General features: G+C 54.0%; 8 protein-coding genes and 1 non-coding gene across 9 annotated transcripts; 4 read left to right on the forward strand and 5 right to left on the reverse strand.

Moving 5' to 3' along the window:
• Positions 1 to 19: 19 nt before the first annotated feature.
• On the forward strand, positions 20 to 1916 carry BO72DRAFT_444546 (mercuric reductase). The gene has a single exon (XM_040943841.1). The coding sequence runs from the start codon at positions 251 to 253 to the stop codon at positions 1787 to 1789; it is 1539 nt and encodes a 512-aa protein (XP_040805579.1). The 5' UTR covers positions 20 to 250; the 3' UTR covers positions 1790 to 1916.
• A 129-nt stretch (positions 1917 to 2045) lies between these two features.
• BO72DRAFT_t41 lies at positions 2046 to 2119 on the reverse strand. The gene has a single exon. It is a non-coding gene; the product is annotated as a tRNA-Val (tRNA).
• Positions 2120 to 3339: 1220 nt separating this feature from the next.
• Positions 3340 to 4534, reverse strand: BO72DRAFT_465438 (kinase-like protein; the record flags this gene model as incomplete). Its single annotated transcript, XM_040946712.1, has 5 exons — positions 3340 to 3542; positions 3584 to 3869; positions 3900 to 4164; positions 4268 to 4406; positions 4468 to 4534. The coding sequence occupies 5 exons, from the start codon at positions 4532 to 4534 to the stop codon at positions 3340 to 3342; spliced, it is 960 nt and encodes a 319-aa protein (XP_040805580.1).
• A 2042-nt stretch (positions 4535 to 6576) lies between these two features.
• On the forward strand, positions 6577 to 9413 carry BO72DRAFT_444549 (putative facilitated glucose transporter). Its single transcript, XM_040943842.1, has 10 exons — positions 6577 to 6873; positions 6936 to 7312; positions 7400 to 7656; positions 7727 to 8107; positions 8165 to 8322; positions 8399 to 8493; positions 8548 to 8681; positions 8745 to 8804; positions 8871 to 8963; positions 9029 to 9413. The coding sequence occupies exons 1-10, from the start codon at positions 6751 to 6753 to the stop codon at positions 9184 to 9186; spliced, it is 1836 nt and encodes a 611-aa protein (XP_040805581.1). The 5' UTR covers positions 6577 to 6750; the 3' UTR covers positions 9187 to 9413.
• Positions 9414 to 9536: 123 nt separating this feature from the next.
• On the reverse strand, positions 9537 to 12210 carry BO72DRAFT_368726 (Zn(II)2Cys6 transcription factor; the record flags this gene model as incomplete). Its single annotated transcript, XM_040940889.1, has 10 exons — positions 9537 to 9698; positions 9783 to 9985; positions 10037 to 10153; positions 10247 to 10427; positions 10519 to 10694; positions 10747 to 11020; positions 11093 to 11634; positions 11683 to 11950; positions 11995 to 12121; positions 12170 to 12210. 10 exons carry the CDS (start codon positions 12208 to 12210, stop codon positions 9537 to 9539), a joined length of 2091 nt encoding a protein of 696 aa, XP_040805582.1.
• A 510-nt stretch (positions 12211 to 12720) lies between these two features.
• Positions 12721 to 14409, reverse strand: BO72DRAFT_369115 (AAT family amino acid transporter; the record flags this gene model as incomplete). Its single annotated transcript, XM_040940904.1, has 2 exons — positions 12721 to 13909; positions 13982 to 14409. The coding sequence occupies 2 exons, from the start codon at positions 14407 to 14409 to the stop codon at positions 12721 to 12723; spliced, it is 1617 nt and encodes a 538-aa protein (XP_040805583.1).
• A 764-nt stretch (positions 14410 to 15173) lies between these two features.
• Positions 15174 to 16309, forward strand: BO72DRAFT_368766 (uncharacterized protein; the record flags this gene model as incomplete). Its single annotated transcript, XM_040940890.1, has 3 exons — positions 15174 to 15541; positions 15594 to 15903; positions 15965 to 16309. 3 exons carry the CDS (start codon positions 15174 to 15176, stop codon positions 16307 to 16309), a joined length of 1023 nt encoding a protein of 340 aa, XP_040805584.1.
• Positions 16310 to 16985: 676 nt separating this feature from the next.
• On the reverse strand, positions 16986 to 17939 carry BO72DRAFT_516609 (2-keto-4-pentenoate hydratase; the record flags this gene model as incomplete). The annotated part of the gene is made up of 2 exons (XM_040949596.1): positions 16986 to 17762; positions 17928 to 17939. 2 exons carry the CDS (start codon positions 17937 to 17939, stop codon positions 16986 to 16988), a joined length of 789 nt encoding a protein of 262 aa, XP_040805585.1.
• Positions 17940 to 18201: 262 nt separating this feature from the next.
• On the forward strand, positions 18202 to 19011 carry BO72DRAFT_516610 (HpcH/HpaI aldolase family protein; the record flags this gene model as incomplete). Its single annotated transcript, XM_040949597.1, has 1 exon — positions 18202 to 19011. The coding sequence occupies one exon, from the start codon at positions 18202 to 18204 to the stop codon at positions 19009 to 19011; it is 810 nt and encodes a 269-aa protein (XP_040805586.1).
• Positions 19012 to 19236: the final 225 nt, after the last annotated feature.

Here is a 19236-nt window from a genome sequence, read left to right on the forward strand (position 1 = left end):
CTTCACCCACCCCGTCCACTTCAGCTCTCACAAACGAGAGCTGCGTCTCCATGACGTCGCCACATTCCCACCACAGATCTCCCTCCCTTTCAGACGCGACTCTGACCTGGCCAAAGAAACAAAAAAAAATTAAGTTTCCCGAACACGAGCACATCCGTCGTCCGCGACCACAGATAAGCATTCTTCATCCCTTCTGCGGGTTACCCCGCACCGCGAAGATGTCAGATAAATGCGTACGACCTCTCGAACAATGTCTGTCCGCTCCATCGTTCGCTCCACCCTGCAACGGCAGCGCCTGCTCACCAGAAAAATGGCCACCGTCGCAGCACCCACGCACTACGACGCCATCATCATCGGCTCCGGCCAGGGCGGCACGCCCCTCGCCAAGGCCTTGGCCGAGGCCCAGCACAAAACCGCCCTGATCGAACGCGCCCACGTCGGCGGCTGCTGCGTCAACGAGGGGTGCACACCCACGAAGACCATGATCGCGTCTGGCAGGGTCGCGGAGCTGACGCGCCGGGGTCCGGGGTACGGGGTGCATGTGCCGGGGTTGTCGCGGAGCGACACAGACGAAAGGGACCAGGACCAGAGCCAGAATCCTATTGTGATTGAGATGGAGCGGGTCCGGCAGCGGAAGCGGGAGATCGTGGAGTCGTTCCGCAGCGGAGGAGAACGTCGATTGGAGGCGGCTGGGGTCGATGTGTTGATGGGGGAGGCGAGCTTCGTGGATGGGAGGACGCTGGCGGTGGCGATGCGGGATGGCAGCAGCAAAATGGTTACCGGCGGGACGATTGTGATTAACACCGGGTGTCGGCCGTCGGTTCCGCAGATTGAGAATCTTGATGCGATTCCGGGGGACCGGGTCTTGGATTCGACCTCGGTCATGGAGTTGGATCGCGTCCCCGAGCATTTGGTGGTGGTTGGTGGCGGGTATATTGGGGTCGAGTTCGGGCAGCTGTTTCGGAGACTCGGGGCTAGGGTTACCATCCTCCATCGCGGGACGCAGCTGTTGCTGCGCGAGGATCCGGAGCTGGCCAGGCTGCTGCTCGATGTCTTTCGGGAAGATGGCATGGACGTTCTGCTGGAGACGACGCCCGTTCGTCTTCAGCCGGTCACCGACGAGGGCTTTGATGTTTCGATCAGGTCCAAGCAAGGTGACCGAGTCTTAAGCGGCGTCACGCATATCCTCTTCGCGGCTGGGCGCGTACCGAACACTGAACAGCTAAATCTAGATGCCGCAGGTGTTAAGATCGACAAAAAGGGCTATATCGCCACCAACGAATTTTTGGAGACATCTGTGCCTTCCATCTATGCGCTGGGTGATGTCAAAGGCCCTCCCGCGTTCACGCATGTCTCTTACGACGACTTCCGGATCCTCAAGTCAAGTCTCTTAGTAACCCACCCGCCAGCGGCGAAACAGTCGACGAGAGGGCGGTTGGTACCCTATGTGGCGTTCACTGATCCTCAGTTCGCGCATGTGGGATTGCACGAGCATGAGGCACGAGAAAAATACCCCGGCAAAAGGATCCTCACTGCGCTGATGCCGATGAGCTATGTAGCACGGGCCTTGGAGATTGACGAGGTCAGAGGAGCCATGAAGGCGGTCGTTGATGGAGAGAGCAAGCTCATCCTGGGATTCTCATGCTTGGGGGTCGAGGGCGGGGAGCTGATGAGTGTCGTGCAGATGGCCATGGCGGGGAACTTGTCGTATGAGAAGTTGCAAGATGGCATCTTTGCACATCCCACTCTTGCAGAATCCTTGAATAATCTTTGGACGTTTTTGAAGTGACTCGTTGCTGGTGGAAGTGGATTGTTGTGTCATTCACTGGCCAGTTGCCTCCAAATATATAAGGGGTCAAGCACTGGTTCCATGTTCTGGGTGCATGGTGGAACTGCTGACTACCATGGGACTTCACGGCACGTAAAAAGCTAAATACAGACTGAATAGGAAGACGCTCGTTGAACTATTTATTGTGTTACGTTAGTTCTATAAACTAGATGTTGAACGATTTTCGCGGTGGGAAGACTAAAAAGCGGCAAAAAAATGACCAGACTGGGGCTCGATCCCAGGACCTTATCGGTGTTAACGATACGTGATAACCAACTACACCATCCGGCCAGTTACATTGGAAAAGGCACAGAAATTGCATCTAAGTACAGAGGAGCAGGCGAAAATCTAGATCAAGCCGCAGAACACAGCGAATCATACTAAGGGTGAGGCTAACCTATGTCCTGATCTTCGAAACGTAGCCAACATTGTTGATGTGAGGCTCATGGGGCTGTCGGAAAAACTTGGATGGTGATCCGTTGCCGGACAAGATCATCAGCAAATGTTGACATAACAAGTATGCTACGATTGGGGAGTTGGCCGCATCCACAGAGACGCTCTTGCATGGAAGAAATAACCGCAGAGAGACCGAAGCCAAAAACCCATGCACACCGCGATGGCGTATGGTTATGGGGTGCATTGTTCGTGGGCTTTGGAAACGTTTCCGATCTTGGTGGGGGTTTGTGCTCGGTCGCACCAGCCAAACAACTAAGCCTGAAGTGGCTAGTCATAGCCGTGGTGGCATGGGTCAAAAGACTCAAAACAACTTAGCGGATATCTCTTCCAAAAAGACCTTCTGCCAGAACCTGGAGAAATGCGGGCTTCCTCAGATGCTTGCATCAGGAGAGCCAGAGCAATTTGGATTTACTATCGAGTGGTATAGACATTCCACAGGTTGAAAAGAAAGCCGAGGCTCTGCAGATTGCGATCAAACAGAAATGCAAAGTGGTCTCGGACAACCGACAAGGGAGAAAAGCATATCACCATGGGCATGAATATTAGTTAGTACCAGGTAGGGTAAACTGTAGTGGATATTCGAAAGCGGTGAAGCTAAGCAGCGACTAGGTTACCTAATCACCGTACCTACTGAGTAAGTTACCTGTTGGTTTGTTTGCGGTGTTCGGATCGGAATATGACTCCGGCTATGGCACACAGTCGGAAATGTAGCAGTAACGCGAATGATAGCCACAAAGTAGGTAGGTAGCTTTCCCTGACGCGGGATCAGTGAAACGCAAATTCTCCCACAATGTGCCAATTCTGGACTCAGACGTTCCGAGCGACGGACCAAAAGAGCTCGAACCCGACGGCCTAGTTCGATTCTTCGTGTATTCATTGATGCCGAATGTGGAAAACAGAGCATCAGTGTGCCGAGGATGGTTGAACACGAGAACACGAGATGGAATGCAGGCGAGAAAAAACATCATTTAGGCCCGCAAACTCTTCTTATGAGTGCTGCGTATCTTTTCGTACTCAGGCAGAGCCCATTTTACCATCCACTCCGACTCCAGAACCTATCGAGCAGAAGGACAATCCTCCGGCCGAAAAGGAAGCATCGAGCGCAACATCGAGGAAAGTGTACCTCGTTCACTCGAGTCAAAGGGTGACATACCCTCTTTGATCCGTGGTCGCTGCACGTTCGATTCAAAGCGATCCTCCAGTGTCCGACGTGGGGAACGGGATGGGTTGATCGGCTCTCCATGCTCGGTGAAGTGGTCTTGACGAGCTCCCCACTTTCCCCACCATTCAGTCGCCAACAAGCCAAGTGCATCAATCTGCTGGCAAGTCTATCGTCTTCGTTGGTAAGAAAGCCTTCGAAAATGGGTTTTTGGGCAATGATGTCCCAGATGGTGCAGGCAAGAGTCCAGATATCGGATGAAAAAGTGAGAGGTTTAGTGGGCTCAAACCGAGCCTCCGGAGGGCGGATCGAAAGAGGAGTATGAGACTCGGATTTCATTTCTCGCGCCGGAGAGGATGCCTCACCAAAGACTGAAACGATAATCCTGGCTTCAGGAAGTGTGATATTCTCACTTGCTTCCCCAAGCTAGATAAGTAACACGCCGTATTGTGGGACGCCTGGTGGGAGCGTTTGGCCGTCTAGACGATTGACTGGTTCAAGTAGCGGCTCCCCATACTGCTCGTATAGCCGTTTTGTGGAAAGCTGATCAAAGTCACGACGCAGTTGAAGTAGGATGTTTCCGCAATGAAGATCTCCATGGACGAAGCCCCATGAATGAATATAATGGATAGCAATCGCAGGCTGCGCCGCTAAGACTCGGGCCACTTCAAGCTGGAAAAGGCTGATCCAAGATCCGTTCTTTGCGTCAGAAAGACTCATCCTGGCCGGCTTAGTCACCAAACAGATGTGTTTGTTCGCCATTTGGGCCTTGAATGTTGAATTCATTCAAGATTGAGGGGATCATAGTTCTGCCTATGTCTGACAACAAGGGAGGTTTCGAGAGTTCCGATATGACGTCAATTTCGGGCGGTTTCGAATCTGCCGTATAGACTTTCACTGCAACGTATATGCGAGATCGCTCATCTCGGGCCAGCCAAATCGTCGAGTATGTCCCATGCCCAACTTATGGATAACTCGATAGCGACCGTGGAGACGATCCCGATTGTTACTGGGTGATAGCCACCGTGCTGATAGTATTCCATTCTTTCTAAATCTTCAATAGGCTCGTACAGAACACGAGTTGGGTTCATTGTTGGTACCGTTAGTTTGAAGGTAGCGAGAGAAGATGCACGAGAGCTTCGACCGTGAAGATACAGTGGGTTTGCGTTCATTGAGAAGAGACCTCGACGAGGAAGAAATCGGGGCGAGAGCAAGGGCCTAGGGAGCAAGATACATCGTTTGTTCATGTTCTTATCTCTCACTTTTTTTTTTATCTTTTTTTCTCTTTTTTATATCTTGTCTTTCTTATGCAAACAAGGCCTTGTCATTTCGGAGTGAATGGCCAATTACGTTAGCCTTATCTAACACGTAGAGGAACGCTCCTTAGGTACTACCAACAATCCTTTGACAGGTCATCAGTCCAATGCTCACGGTCCGTAGCCATGAGCTCGGTGATCTAGATCAATGGCAATAATGTCTTGCAGGAAGAGATCAAGCGGCAATAGCCCTCGGGGAACTTTATGGCAACCCGCACGGGGACAGCAGGTCGCCAATCGACGCTAAACCAAATTCAGGCTGTGACCCGTGACCAGAAGGCTCAGTGTTATTAGACCACCTATAGTAAGTAACCTACTGTATGAGTTAGCTGCTACAGGTCTGCGTAAAATGGTGCCCGCTCACTTACCCGACTGTGCAACTTGGGCCGTCAAATTAAGGCTTGCGGTCCAGCTTCTTACCCACCGCCACACCTTTGCCTCCCCGGCCTCCCAAGAGAGCTACACAACTAGTAGTGAGACTAGTGAAAAATTGAGTTAGTTAGTCGGTCACGGGACCGGCGCCCATGTGCTGACGCAGCGACGCTGCGCCTTGAGAAGCTAAGATCGGCAACAAACGGCCCTCTCACCCCGCATTTGCTACCAAACCCCAGCCCGTCTGCAAACTTCCCAGTTTTGCTGTTTGTGTTGGGAAAAGAGAATCGTATGGAAGTTGAGAGAACCCTGAGGTCTTGGAAACTCTACTCGAGAAAAGTTTAGGGCTAAAGAAGTGTACAGTACACCATAAAAAAAGCTTGGGGGCATATCCAACGGTCATGTGACGATCGCGTTCACCACCGCACCGTGCGGACTGGCGACGACTCGGACGCGCCGATGGTCAAGTCAAGTTATAGTCTACTGCACCTGTGACCTGAGCGGCGAGAAGTCTCGGGGAGCGATTCGGGTACGATTGAAATCCAGGCCGTCCGTCAGCAATCATGTTTGCCATCGTAGACCGGGATTGTGCTCATCCGCTCCCGGATTGAGGCAATAACCAGGATCACTTAGCAGCAACCCGGCAAAGCGCAGCGAAAGGGCAGCCAAAGTCAAGAGGCTAGTGTCGAATCCCGGTTATGATTCGCTGCCGAAAATCCCCCCAGGATTCTAGTTGGTGACCCCGGATGTAACTTATACATGTCACCTTCCAATTATTAGTCAGTGGGGTCACGGCAAGACCGAAACGGCGAAAACCGCCGCCAGACCGGAGGGACGGAGGGACAGCGAGCAAGAAAAGCTTCCCGGACACGGCACAATCCTCAACGGAAAACCTATCGGCTTTTCGAGGCTAAGGGGAGGAAATTGGGAAATTGGTCAGGACAGCCTTTCTCATGTCAGCCACATACATCATTATACCTGATTGTAGGTCGTTTGTCTATTGAGGTGGGATTACGCTATCCATCTCCGGCTTTGTAACAGAAAGCCAGAAACCTTGTCTTTTGAGCCGCCAATCAGGCGCGGTGGTTCTACCCTGGAAACCTTGGGAGGCTTTGTGGTACTATCGTGGTCGACCACGTTCCAGCGACCACCAGAGATCTGGGGATCCGGGGTATGTCCGATTTCTGGAGTATCTGGTCTGTGTGTGCGTTTGTGGAATGTGGAGGTTGCGGAGAAGAGCAGAGAAGCAGGAGCCCAGGCGCTTTGAGCGCCGGAAGTGGGGTTTGCGGCAAAAGCCACCAGCCGCCCAATCCTGCAGCCAGCCAAGCCCTAACTGGGTGTCAGATGGGCATACGCTCGTATGATCGGTCTCGTTGCTAGTGCTGACAATGCTACGAGACCGTGTCCCCATGCCCTTTGTATGTACATACAGTACGGAGTACTGTAATTACCCCACGGGGAGGTAGGGTGAATGAATTTGCCTATATGCGGTGAATGAGCCACTCTTTTTTTTTTTAACCCCCCCCTTAGTTTCTTCTTAAATCCCCATGAGGTTTTCGTCAGCAGAGATCTTCCCCAGACCAACTTCCTCTCATCCGCCTCAGACTGATCCATCCACCATGAACGAAAAGACGTCTGCGGACGTGATCTCTCACAATGAGAATGTGGTCCCGATCACCAAGCCCGAGCTGCCTCACGCGGCTCGCGGGCCAGCCCTCAATCTGATCGAGAACCCCCTGACGGTGAGCATCGCACGTGTTGAACTTGTGACTTCGGAGACACTGACTGTTCATCTCGCTGGAAGCGCAAATCTCCAGAGCAGGTTGTTCTCGACGCTCGCGCGTTCGCCGACTCTCACGACATGTCCGAGCACGCCGATCTCCTTGGTCGTGCTGCCCTGGTCGCGCGGGACCCTCAGCGGTTCGAGTCGATCTCGGAACTCGACGACCAGGAACGCGCTGCGCTCGTCTACGAGAGAGATCACAAATGGCATGGCCCGTTCATGCTCTGGTACTCGATTGCTCTGTGTGCGATTGGCGCTGCGACACAAGGTTGGGATCAGACCGGGTCCAACGGGGCGAACCTCTCTTTCCCCCAGGAGTTTGGCATCGCTGGGGATGGCAAAGATGAATGGATTGTGGGACTGGTCAACGCCATCATTTTCTTGACGGCTGGGATGATGTGAGTGTCGAGAGTCCCCAACATTGCTTTTTTTTTTCTTTTTCGCTGCTTCGCAGGGCTGATTTGTGATCTTTGTGATCTTTACAGTGGCGCCTTCATTGTCGATCCGCTCAACCACTACCTGGGCCGAAGAGGCGAGATCTTTGTCACTGCGTGCTGTCTGACCGCCACCCCCATCGGATCTGCATTCGCCAAGTCGTGGCAGGGATTGTTCGCTGCTCGATTCGTGATGGGTATTGGGATTGGAGCCAAGAACGCGACCGTCCCGATCTACTCGGCGGAGATGGCGCCTGCGCGCATTCGAGGCGCTCTGGTCATGTTCTGGCAGTTGTGGGTTGTCGCAGGTGCGCCACTCTCTCCTCATCCACCGGATCTGGTTACCACTCGTATACAATACTGACCTCGCCGATCAAGGTATCTTCTTGGGCTTCGCCGCCAATGTCATTGTCAAAGACACCGGTCGCATCGCATGGCGCCTGCAACTTGGATCCGCATTCATTCCCTCCTTCATCCTAGGGCTGGGGATTTTCTTCTGCCCGGAATCCCCTCGCTGGCTGATGAAGCACGGTCGGTACGCCCAAGGGTTCAAGTCGATGCTGCGTCTGCGCGCCCACCCCATCATCGCCGCCCGAGACTACTACTACTCGTATGTGATCTACGAGGAGGAACTCCGGGAAGCGCGGGGCGCGGGCTACTTTTCTCGCATGTGGGATTGCTTTGCCGTGCCTCGCATCCGCCGGGCCAACTACGGCGCCTCCACCGTCATGATCGCCCAGCAGATGTGCGGCATCAACAGTATGTTGGTCCGAGACTTGCTCAATACCAGGTAGACTGATGTCTGACACTCCGTAGTTATCTCGTTCTACAGCTCGACCATTTTCGAGAACGCCGGATATAGCGCGACCCAGGCGTTGTACGCCTCGCTGGGCTACGGCGCGATCCAGGTCGTCTTCACCATCCCGACCGTGTTCCTGATTGATACCAAAGGACGCCGGACTCTGACCCTGATTGTGAGTGGAATTCTGTTTCTGTCTCTGTCTAAGGTCTGAGTGATGATAAGAGACCGCCAACTAACGCTCCATCTAGACTTTCCCCCTCATGTGCATCTTTCTCCTAGCAGCCGGTCTCTCCCTGCTGAAAGACACGGGTAGCAAGGGTGCGCAGATTGGCCCCGTCGCTCTGTAAGTTCCCCAGCCCACCTTGGATAGCATCCAGTATGACTGACCACAGCGAAGGTTCGTCTACCTCTTCACCATCTGCTACTCCCTGGGGGAAGGGCCGGTGGCGTTCCAGTACTCGGCCGAGGTGTTCCCGACCATCCAGCGTGAGCAAGGCATGGCCTGGGCTGTGTGCATCAACAACACCTTCGGTAAGCCCTTCTATTCTTCGTATAACCAGAATCAATCAGCCCTTGCATCTAACAGTCACCCAGCTGGTATCCTCAGTTTGACCTTCCCTCGGATGAAGACCGTCATGACTCCCACCGGTGCCTGTAAGTGAAAGAAGACTCGATTAACTCAACGCGAGGACATGCCCTAACTCTCATCACTTCCTCTAGTCGGATTCTACGCTGGTCTGAACCTGATCGCCTGGTTCATGATCTTCTGTTTCGTGCGCGAGACCAAGCAGCTCACCCTGGAGGAGATCGATCGTAAGTTCCTCGCGGTCATTCTCATACACTTGCTCAGTAACGGTTGCTAATTGCCTCTGTGACAGAGGTCTTCTCCGTCCCAACGAAGAAATTCATCAACTACGAATTGACGGTGTGGCTGCCGTGGTTCATCAAGCGATACATCTTCCGGCAGAAGATCGAACGCCCGCCCCCGCTGATCGCGACGGCAGGACATTCCGAAGATGTTGTCCAGGTCTTGTAGTCTGTTCGTAAGATCTGCGCACAAAAGATTAAGGGGGGAAGAAACGTCGGAGCGGGCTGCTCTCTGGTGAAGGAAGGTCGCTGGATGCAGTTCTAGAGCTCTACTGAAATAGTTGCGTGAGCTTGGCCACCAGGAGGAGAAATATTCACATACAGGCATATCAAGTCTTCAAGTTCTCCATCTCCGGGCTTTTCCTTCAAGTGTTAAATTGCCACCACGAATAACACCCGATATGTTGATATCCCCGCGTAGTCAGCCAAATCTCCCAATCGCTCACGCTCACCCCGTAACAGCATACACACAACACCCTTCACCCTTGCCCATCTCAGTAAACAGGAACAGCCCCTCACTCACTCCCCAAACCCACCCTCCACCCCGTCTACCCCATCCACCGGCCCTATCTGCGCCACGATAGACAGGAACTCCGCAGACGAGATCCCAATCTGCTCCAAAAACTCCACATTCGCCAGCTGCGGATCCTCCACCGCCGTGAACGACGGACCACCCAACTCCTCCTCCCCGACCACCCCATCGCCGTACCCCGCCAGCCCAGCGCCAGCGGCGACAGAGTGCCCAGCCTCACCCCCTTGCATAACCCCCGCCGGTACCTGCAGACTCGCCGGTGTATGCGTATGCCACGAGGAAGAGGAAGGGCGGCCGGGGCGGTCGGGGCGACGACCCCGGCCCGCCACCGACACCGCCACCTCGTCCAGCAGCCGCTCGAGGTGCATCAGCCCTTCCTTCCGGGCGAGCGCGATGCGGTTGCCGTGGTAAATCATTGCGTCGAGGATGAAGTGCGCTTGGTGGCTGGGACTGGGGCTGGGACTGGGGCTGGGACTGGGGCTGGGACTGGAGGGACTATCTGGTGTGGGGGCAGTGTCGAGGAGTTCCGGGAACAGGGTGCGGGCCAGGGCAAGGTGAATGGCGGCGTCGTAGGTGAATTCGAGGTCGTAGAGGAGGAATACTTCTTTATGTTGCGAGGTTGTTTAGTTAGGTTGTGGCTTTTTCTTTTTCGTCTGTTTGGGAAGGGGAACAGGGGGGAAGGAAAAGGTACACCCACCGAGAAGACTGTCGGTGCCGGAAAGGATCTCGATGGTTTTGACGGCGGATTTGATGCCGATGCACAGGAGGGGCTTGGTGAGGGCGAGAAAATCTTTGGTGTCGAGGCCGTCGTGGGTGAGGGTTTCGAGGCGGTCGATCAGGGCGGAGAGGAGGAGGGGCCGGGTGGCTACGATTACGCACTGGGTTGGTGGTTTGTATGAGTGAGTGAAATTCGTTTCCAAGGGGTGGGCCCGAGGGGGTCAGGTGTTGGGAGCGATGGGGCTGGCGAACCTGGTGATATAATAGGGTGATGTGCTGCGTGCCTCGGGGCATCGTGTCCAGCGAGTTGCGCAGTCGGATCTGGATGATCTCCTCCATTTCCTGGGCGTGTCCCGCCAGGGTCTGGAGGATCGATTTCGTGGTGTCCAGAAAGACGTGCAACTGTGTTCTTTCCGCATTGTATACCGCTTCGAACCCGGTTAGGGCACCGTTCGTCGGGTGGCAGGGGAACGAACTCACTGCTCAGAATATACGACAGCAGTCGGGACAGCTTCGCGTGGAGACTCAGAGCAAGATCCTGCTGGGAGCAGTGCTCTGGAGGATCGATTGGCGTGCTGATATCCCGATCCTGGGTGGTCATCGGCAGTCCGACCGAGTAGGAGAAGTGCCGGTCCATGATGTACAGCGTCCACCAGAGACTACGACATCGGGCCACGGTCTTGGACCCCAGCTGCTCCTCGGAGAGCTGGGTGTGCATGCCTTCGTATTGTGCGATTCGGATCGCTTGCCCGAGCTGCAGCATTCGACTTAGTACAAATCCTACCCGTGCGCATCGAAGGAAGGTCTGGGCCACCGGTACACTTACATATATATGGGCGGATTCCCTTTGGTCGATCGAATATAGGTACAGACTGGCCAGGGCCAGTACCTCTATCGCCAACAAGCTATCCTTCCACAGAGACGCATGGTCAGGCATCAAAGACATGGCGCGGGCGAAGAACCGTGAGCCCGGGGGCTGATCCGGGCTTTTCGACCGACACAGCAGAGCTGTTCCAAACGATAAGACCAGAAGGAGCTGGATGAACCAAAGGCGGTATTCTGTGGCTACTGCGACGGGGTTACCGTGGTAGAATTCCTGCAGACGCTCGACGAATTGCTCTTCGTTGAAGAAGCGCAACTGTCCTAAATGGAACTTCACCGTGTTGAATAGGTACAGCGAGTAATCGAGAGACGGCAGGTCGGCTATGTCCGGAGGTCTGCTGGCTGGACGAACCTCCCAGCGGAGGGGATAGATTTCGTTGGCTCGCAAGGTCGGGGCGTTGTGGGGATATTGATGATGCAACTTCTCTGTCATCAGGATGGTGAGGCGGGTGGTGAATGACCACATGGACGACGGTGCCAGCCAGACTAGGACCATAGTTAGACGAGTTCTCGAACATGCAGATAGAAACATACTCCACGTTCGCTTGTTATCCTTTGTGTTCTTGATGGTCGTCGACGGGAGAGCGAAAGGACTTGTCCAGGTGCTTCGCTGTTGGCTCACAGGTGACGTTTCTCGCGAGGGTGCGGAACCGGAGGTTGACAATGCAGCTTCAGTCGGACAGCTGTCTCTAGCCACCGTAGGTGTGTCCGAAGGAGACATGATCGGATTCTTCATGGTGGCCAGCGCCTTCTGGCTACGAACCTGCGCCTCCAAGCGTCGCAGATATCTGGTGCAGGGCTTCTGTTACCATCTGGGAGCACGAATGACCTCTGGCCACAATGGACGAACCTCTCCGAGACCACGACCCGGTTGACGCCCTCCGCAAACTCACATCGCACCGAGCGCCTCTGGCAATTAATGCAGGGCTCTTCACCTGAGCATTTTATCTTGCTCTGACGACATGCGACGCATCTGGCCGGCACATTAGAACACGATCAACGATTTGGGGGATAGACTGACGCGTTTGCAGTTCTTCGGGCTTTACGGGCTGATGCTTGCATATTCTCACTTCGACAAAGGTCTAGAGGTATTACAGACATGAAGAGTCAAAGAACACGTTGCCTTCTTGGACTCGATTTCTGCCAGCTAAGGTGGAAAAGAGCCGGCTGGTCGGCAATTCGGGTTTGTTGATCGGGAGCGATAAGAAGTGGCATGCGAGCAGATCACTACCTTACACTTCTTTACCCCGCATTTTAGGTCGCCCAGGATACCAAAGTCAGTTAGTGCATATCTCTCACCGAGAACGAGATTGACAGATACGGTACGAGAGTCAACCAATTCTGCTAGTGTTGCTGGGTGCGGCACTGCTGCTGGTTCTGCCTTATCGCCTCTCGGGAGACTCATCCGAGACTACTTAGATAAGTACTTCTGCACAACCATGCATTAGATTAGTGAAAGACTCTTTTATTGGTTCCTGGGTCCTGAGTATCTCATTCCGGCCATCTCAGTGGATCGAAGCATATTACTGAATTGTGAGTGACTCTCCATTTGCCAAGAGACCGCAAGCCCCCTCACATCCGACTGTCCACATCACCCGTAATCTGTCCTTTCCTCCAGCCAACCAGTTGCAGTAATTCCGCGAAGAACCCGGCTGGAGGCGACGTCAGGCTGGCCTCGTACGCATCAACAAGCGGGATTTCCCAGACCAGATCGACATCTTTGGGATCGACCATCCGGGTACGTTTGACAAGCTTCCAATAGGAAAACAGCACAACAGCCACAATGACCATCGTGTAATGAGTGAAGAAGTCTGAAACGTTCCAGGGAGTGAAACTGGCGTAGCCGTAGAAAACCACAATCAGACACTCCCCGACGAGCCCGACCCAAGCGGTGTAGGGCTGGAAGCGGCCAAAATAAGGGAAGGTCTTGCGGTCCACCCCCTGGGCCTTGCAGGCACGGTAGAAGCAAAGGTAGGTCACGCAGATGACGATGTAGTTGATGATCCCCCCGGCTGTAATAAGATTGGTCAGCCAGGTCAGGGCCTGCGCGGATCCATCGCCCAGTTGGAGGAGGGAAAGCAGGGGGAAACAGATGACGACCAGCACGCAGTACAGTGGCACGCCGTTCTTGGTGCACTTGGCCAGAATGGCGGGAGCTCGCCCGTCCAGAGCCAGCCCGTACAGACTGCGACTTGCGCAGTACATGTACGTATTGCCGGCCGAGAAGATCGTCGTCAGCAGCAGGGCGTTGATCAGATGTGGCAGGGCCGGAATCTGCATGTTGTGCATCGCCACGATGAATGGAGACGATCCTCCAGCGCCGCTATCGGTGTTGTCGAGAAAGATGGCTACTAGAGCTGGGTCGTTGTAGGCGACGAGGATCCCCACGCACAAGGCGGCCATGAGATAAAAGAGGATGAACCGCCAGTAGACCACCCGGTAAGCGTGCTTGATGTACACTCGCGGGCGTTTCGCCTCGGCGGCCAGAAGATTGACATACTCCGGACCAGCAATCGTGAAACTTGCGATCCAGATGGCGGAAAGCACACCTTCAAAGCGACCCAGTGATCCGGTGTGTAGGTACTCGGCCATGGGCCCTGGACTCTTCCAGTGATGGAAGCCATAAGGATCATGCTGAGGGTTGCCACCGACCATGGTGACGAAGGTGAAAAAGAATAAGAGGGTGATCAGCACGGCTTTGCCACTTGATCCCCAAAATTCGGCTTCCCCGTATATTTTGACTGCAAAGATGCTAAGCAGACTTTGGGGAATTGTTAGTCCATGGTTCTCTTTCCAGGGTAATCAACAGCCTAGGTTGCATCGAGAGACTCACGAATAAGCGACAATACATGCACAGCACACTGCTGCCGTGGGAATGGCATCGGTCCAGAACTTCAACAACATGTTGAGAGCAGTGATTTCGAACGGAATCGAGATCGCCTCGTAGAGAAAGAAGTTCCATCCGGCCATGAAGCCAAAGGCATCGTCCACCCATTTGCGCGACATGCGGATGAACCCGCCGGGGATGGGAGCCAGCGTAGTCATCTCAGCCAGACCGTTGGTAGCACAGGCCAAAATCATAGAGTAAATGCCGTAGCCAAGCAGTAGGCTGAGTGGTCCGCTCTTGGCCAGTCCTCCGCCGATACTGATGAATAAAGCAGTTCCGATTGAGCCCCCCACTGCCATGATCTGAATCTGCCGGTTGTCGAGGCGGCGTTGAAGCTGGTTTGGGGGGGTTGGATCGACGAGCTCGGCTTTCATGACATCCTGATTATCGGGACCGGAATCAGGCGTGGTGCCCTGGATGTCATCAGAGCTAGCTTTATCTTTAGTCATCGTGGTGGCGAGGAAATTAGAGAGGAAATGATATGAAAGGGGCTGCGATAGAGTATTGACGGTACAAGGCCCGTCTGGGGTGTGGGGTACCATCTATTTAAGGACACAAGATGGGAGAAAGAGACAAGGTAGAGAATTTTGACCGCGACAAAGGGTGCTTCGGTATTGATCCTAGCTTCTGACTTTGGGTCATGCTGATTGGAACAGTATATCTGATCCATGATCTCAAACCGGGGGTGGCGCCCTTGCGAGCGGAGAGTAAAGTGTGCTCGAAGAATGGGGGGAGTACCGGGTGTGCGTACACAAATGATCGTCCCGGGCTGTTTATACGAACGGACCTTCATCAGTATCTCTCACGTAATAGCTTTTCAACTCTCGCGATGAGAACCCGACCAGGCCTTCCGAGAGACTCCGCAGTGGGAGGTAACTTAGAGGGGGCAAAAGCCATCGGGATGAGGAAATGGGCACCTGATTCGTATGATTCGACGAGGGCTTCTCGGGAGCTTCATCCGATCCTCGGACTCTAGGAGTTTGCCCTCATTCAAGACATAAGCTCCTGTATACGCGGAGAGTTCAATCAGAATATCGTCTCTATATAATCTTCGAATGTACTCAATCGTTTGGACCTCATCAAGAATTCAACTTCTGAAACATCAAGCATTCTTTTTTCGAACACACTACACTCCAGCATGTCTCTGACCGCAGTGATGACCCCGATGGCGCCGCCTATGGTGGTTGGGCCTACTACAAGAAGAGCCACCAGACCCACCAACAAGCTACCGCAGTCACTCATCGATGGAGCCCAGCTGGCTGATAAGCAGAGCTTTGATCCCAAAACGCACTTGAACTATCAGCCTCCCAGCAGAATCTACACCATGAGAGAGATTGGCCTCGAAGGCCAGGGGATCTCTCCCAACGCGGTCACGGCGCCTTTCCAGCTCTTTACCGAAGAGGCTATCAGACAGATGCGGGCCGAGATCTTCAGCCAATCGGTCCTAGATGACTGCCAATACACGTCAGACTTCGTGAAGAACACTATCCGGGGCATGGGACCTGCGTAAGTGATTGATGGACTTCTGATGGTGATCACGTCCTAATGAGATCAACAGCCGAGCCCCCTTTATCTGTGATGCCTGGAAATCCCCCGAGGTTCTGTCTCGAATCTCCGAGGTGGCTGGAATTGACCTCGTTCCTGCCATGGACTATGAGATTGCCGCTATCAACATCTCGATCAACAATCAGACAGTGGCGTCTACATCCCCTGCCACCGACGACGCTCTCCCCGCCTTTGCCTGGCACCGTGATAGCTACCCCTTCGTCTGCGTGACGATGCTCTCTGACTGCACGGGGATGACGGGTGGCGAAACTGCACTGAAGACTGCGTCCGGGGAGATCATGAAGGTTCGGGGTCCGGTCATGGTAAGCTCCCTCTTTTGCAGCTCTGATGCGTATTTGCTGTGGATTGACAATGCTGCACCAGGGCACGGCCGTGGTCATGCAAGGACGATACATCGAACACCAAGCATTGAAGGCGGTTGGAGGACGTGAGCGCATCACGATGATCACCTCGTTCCGAGCCAAGTCGCCGCATGTGCGCGATGAGACCGTGCTGACAGGCGTGCGGCCTATCAGCAACCTCTCCGAGCTCTACACTCAATACACGCGATACAGGCTTGAAGTACTTGAAGAACGAGTTCGGGCGCTACTGAAGCAGGAACGGGATCGCGAAATTGCTCAGCATCCGTTTAATGCTGCTGATGTGAAGTCCTTTTTGACTGAGCAGAAGCAGTTCTTGGAGTCGATGATCGAGGAGATCATCGAGTAGCTTCGTCCTTTTCGAAATAGCTAGCTGTTTTGTTGATCACTATGAGTAGTTCTGTTCTCAGTCGTACTGCAATAGTCTGAAATTCTTTTTCGTCTTTCCATCCATCTCTCATTTTTACACGCAGCGTTTATTTGGTACCTATAGGAAAGATAGAGAAGTGAGTAGTGGTGTCACGGAGAGGCGTGGGTGACGCGCGTCATGCAGGACAAGGTCGAGCAATCACATCCCCTCTTGTCATGCACTTTTCTCCTGCCCCTTCGGAATATCTCCCCAAGAACAAGTAAGCTACTGCGTGCTTACTGTAAGTCAACTTGTTGTTACAAGGAATAGACATATTGCCGGCATGTTTTGGAAGAGCCTGCGGGGAAGTGGCCTAACCCGAACAGGCAATTTGAATGAGAGCCAGCCCTGACGGAGATCGGGAAACGCTCCCGATTCTTCTCTGGCGAAAATAAAGCCATACTGAACTTCATTCACTTCCTATGGCAAAGTAGAAAGTGGAGCAACGATCACTGATACTCATTTAGTGAAGGGGCGGGGCAGGAATCCCCCTCCCACTTCCAACGCGGTTCACATGTTACAAGAAGTACTACCGCACAGCTTCGAAGCATATGTCACTTCTCATACTTGGATGCTAGCTACCATACGGAAATGAACATCAGAAACGGTCATAAGCCTAGACAGCGTCAAACTCGACAGTCCCCCAGCCGTCAAAAGTGCACGTCCAGCGCCCGGTCTCTCTCATGGGCATCGCCTGCAAGCAGCTCCCGGGCAAAATCACCTGTCCCGCTTCCAGCCCGACCTCGTACGCCGCCAGCCGATTCACCAACCACGCCACCGCGGAGATCGGATTCCCCAGAATATTTTTGGTGTTGCCCGTCATGATCTCGCGGCCGTTGAAGAGTAGAGTACCCCGGGTATCCCGCAGATTGAGGTCCGTCAGGCGGCGCGGGGTGCCTCCTAGGATAATCGCCCCCGTCGATCCATTGTCCGCCAGCGTGTCCGGTAGCCCAATCGCCCAGTCCTTGACACGCGAATCGATGATCTCGATGGCAGGGAGGGCGTAGTCGATGGCATTGATCACATCCGCGACGGTGGTGTTGGGGCCCTTCAGCGGCGCCTTGAGAACGAATGCAGGCTCCAGCTCGACGTACGGGGCGATGTAGTCTTTGAGCGGGATTGGAGTGCCCTCGTAGATGAAGGTGCTGGCCAGCAAGAAGCCATAGTCGGGCTGGTCCAGACCGAACGCGTCTTGCATGACCTTGGCAATGTTGCCCAGTTTCAGTCCGACGAGGCGGTCGCCTTGCTTGACGGCCTCGTCGACGGTGATGCGCTGAACTTCAAACGCGCTGTCGGCGTCGAGCGAGGGCCATGTTTGGGTGGGTGGGGATATGGGCTTTTTCTCAGTGCGGGCGGCGCGTAAGGCGAGCGCGACTTCGCGCAATTCGTTGGGCTGCATGGTTGAGTCTGAAGAGGGTATGAGTAGATGGGTGAATAAGTCTTGTGAGCGCAATCCGATGGGTGTTGAACAGTGGTAGGAAGAATTTAAATATGAATTGTCCATTTACCTCAGAGTGGACACCGTGAGAACCCGAAAAAGCCTGCTCATCGAATGCACGTCGGAAGGCATCGGGAGGGGCTTCCTTGTAGCTCTCCTATAAATTACTTCTTATGGAAGAGTCAGAATCCGATCGCTCGGTGAGATGCTGATGCTCGGGAGCGTCATCCGATGCAACCGAGGGTTCTGTGAATGGAGTAGATATTGTATACAATCCCGGGATTGTATGAAGCAGCACTATATAAAGCCGTCCAATCTCATCGGCTGTACCTCATAGTAAAGTGAGACTGTCTGGACAAAGGTATCCTTCATACGCTAACTACACCTGATCAAGATGCAGGCAGCAAATCGCCTGCAGAAATCCCTCAAAGCCGGCCGCCCTTCGCTTGGGGGCTGGCAGATGCTCCCTGGCACCAACCTCACACGAGTCATGTGCCGGTCATCCTCGAATCTCGAATGGCTCCTCATCGACCTTGAACATGGAAATATCTCCGATGACACGATGCACGAGATTGTGGCCGCCGCCGCCGCATGTGGCGTGTCGCCGATTGTGCGCGTGGTCGAGGGCCGGCCCTGGGCGATCAAACGTGCCCTTGACTCGGGCGCCCACGGACTTTTGGTCCCCATGCTAGGAACAGCCGAAGATGCCCGGAGGATCGTGCAGCACTCGAAGTTCCCTCCGGAGGGCAATCGGGGCTTTGAAAGTCTCCTTGCGGTGGAGAAGTTCGTCGAACAGCACCCGCACGGCGGCCCCGTCCGCGAACTGACCGGCCTCGAATACCTGCAGCAAGCCAACGACGCGCTGGTCATTGCGGTTCAGATCGAGACTAAAGCTGCGTTGGAAAATGTGAAGGCCATTGCGGCTGTACCGGGGGTCGATGTCTTGTTCATCGGGCCTTTTGATCTCGGGGTCAACATTGGTCATCCTATGCGCGGACAGGGGGTGATGGATCCGGAGCTTTTGGAAGCGATCCAGACCATTCATGAAGCCGCGCAGGCTGCCGGAAAGGTTACTGGGATCTATTGCGACTCCGGGGAGGAGGCGAGGAGATATGCCGAGCAAGGGTTTCTCATGCCGAGTGCGATGACGGATATGGTGGGGCTGCGCAAGGTATTTAGACAGGCGTTTGAGGGTGGACAATAATGTACAGTATTTAGGTAGAGTCCTCTCCAAATCTTTACTAGTTATACTGCACCGGTCAAATATAGCCCTAGACAACAGCACATCGCCATGTCCGACTGTGTGCCTTCCTGATGGTACAGTACACGAGACCTTGAATCTTTCTCTTCTCAGTCTTGCCAATCTTTAAGGTTCTACATAGTATGTGTACCTGTTATTACATCTCCATTGGTTTGACCATCATAAAGC

This window comes from Aspergillus fijiensis, assembly GCF_003184825.1.
Source record: "Aspergillus fijiensis CBS 313.89 unplaced genomic scaffold BO72scaffold_5, whole genome shotgun sequence".
Lineage (NCBI taxonomy): Eukaryota > Fungi > Ascomycota > Eurotiomycetes > Eurotiales > Aspergillaceae > Aspergillus > Aspergillus fijiensis.

Coding starts and splice junctions, on each gene's coding strand:
- BO72DRAFT_444546 (XM_040943841.1), top strand. CDS start 251: ATGTCTGTCCGCTCCATCGTTCGCTCCACCCTGCAACGGCAGCGCCTG.
- BO72DRAFT_444549 (XM_040943842.1), top strand. CDS start 6,751: ATGAACGAAAAGACGTCTGCGGACGTGATCTCTCACAATGAGAATGTG. Junction 6,874..6,935: donor TGATCGAGAACCCCCTGACG/GTGAGCATCGCA, acceptor TCTCGCTGGAAG/CGCAAATCTCCAGAGCAGGT. Junction 8,494..8,547: donor CAGATTGGCCCCGTCGCTCT/GTAAGTTCCCCA, acceptor ACCACAGCGAAG/GTTCGTCTACCTCTTCACCA.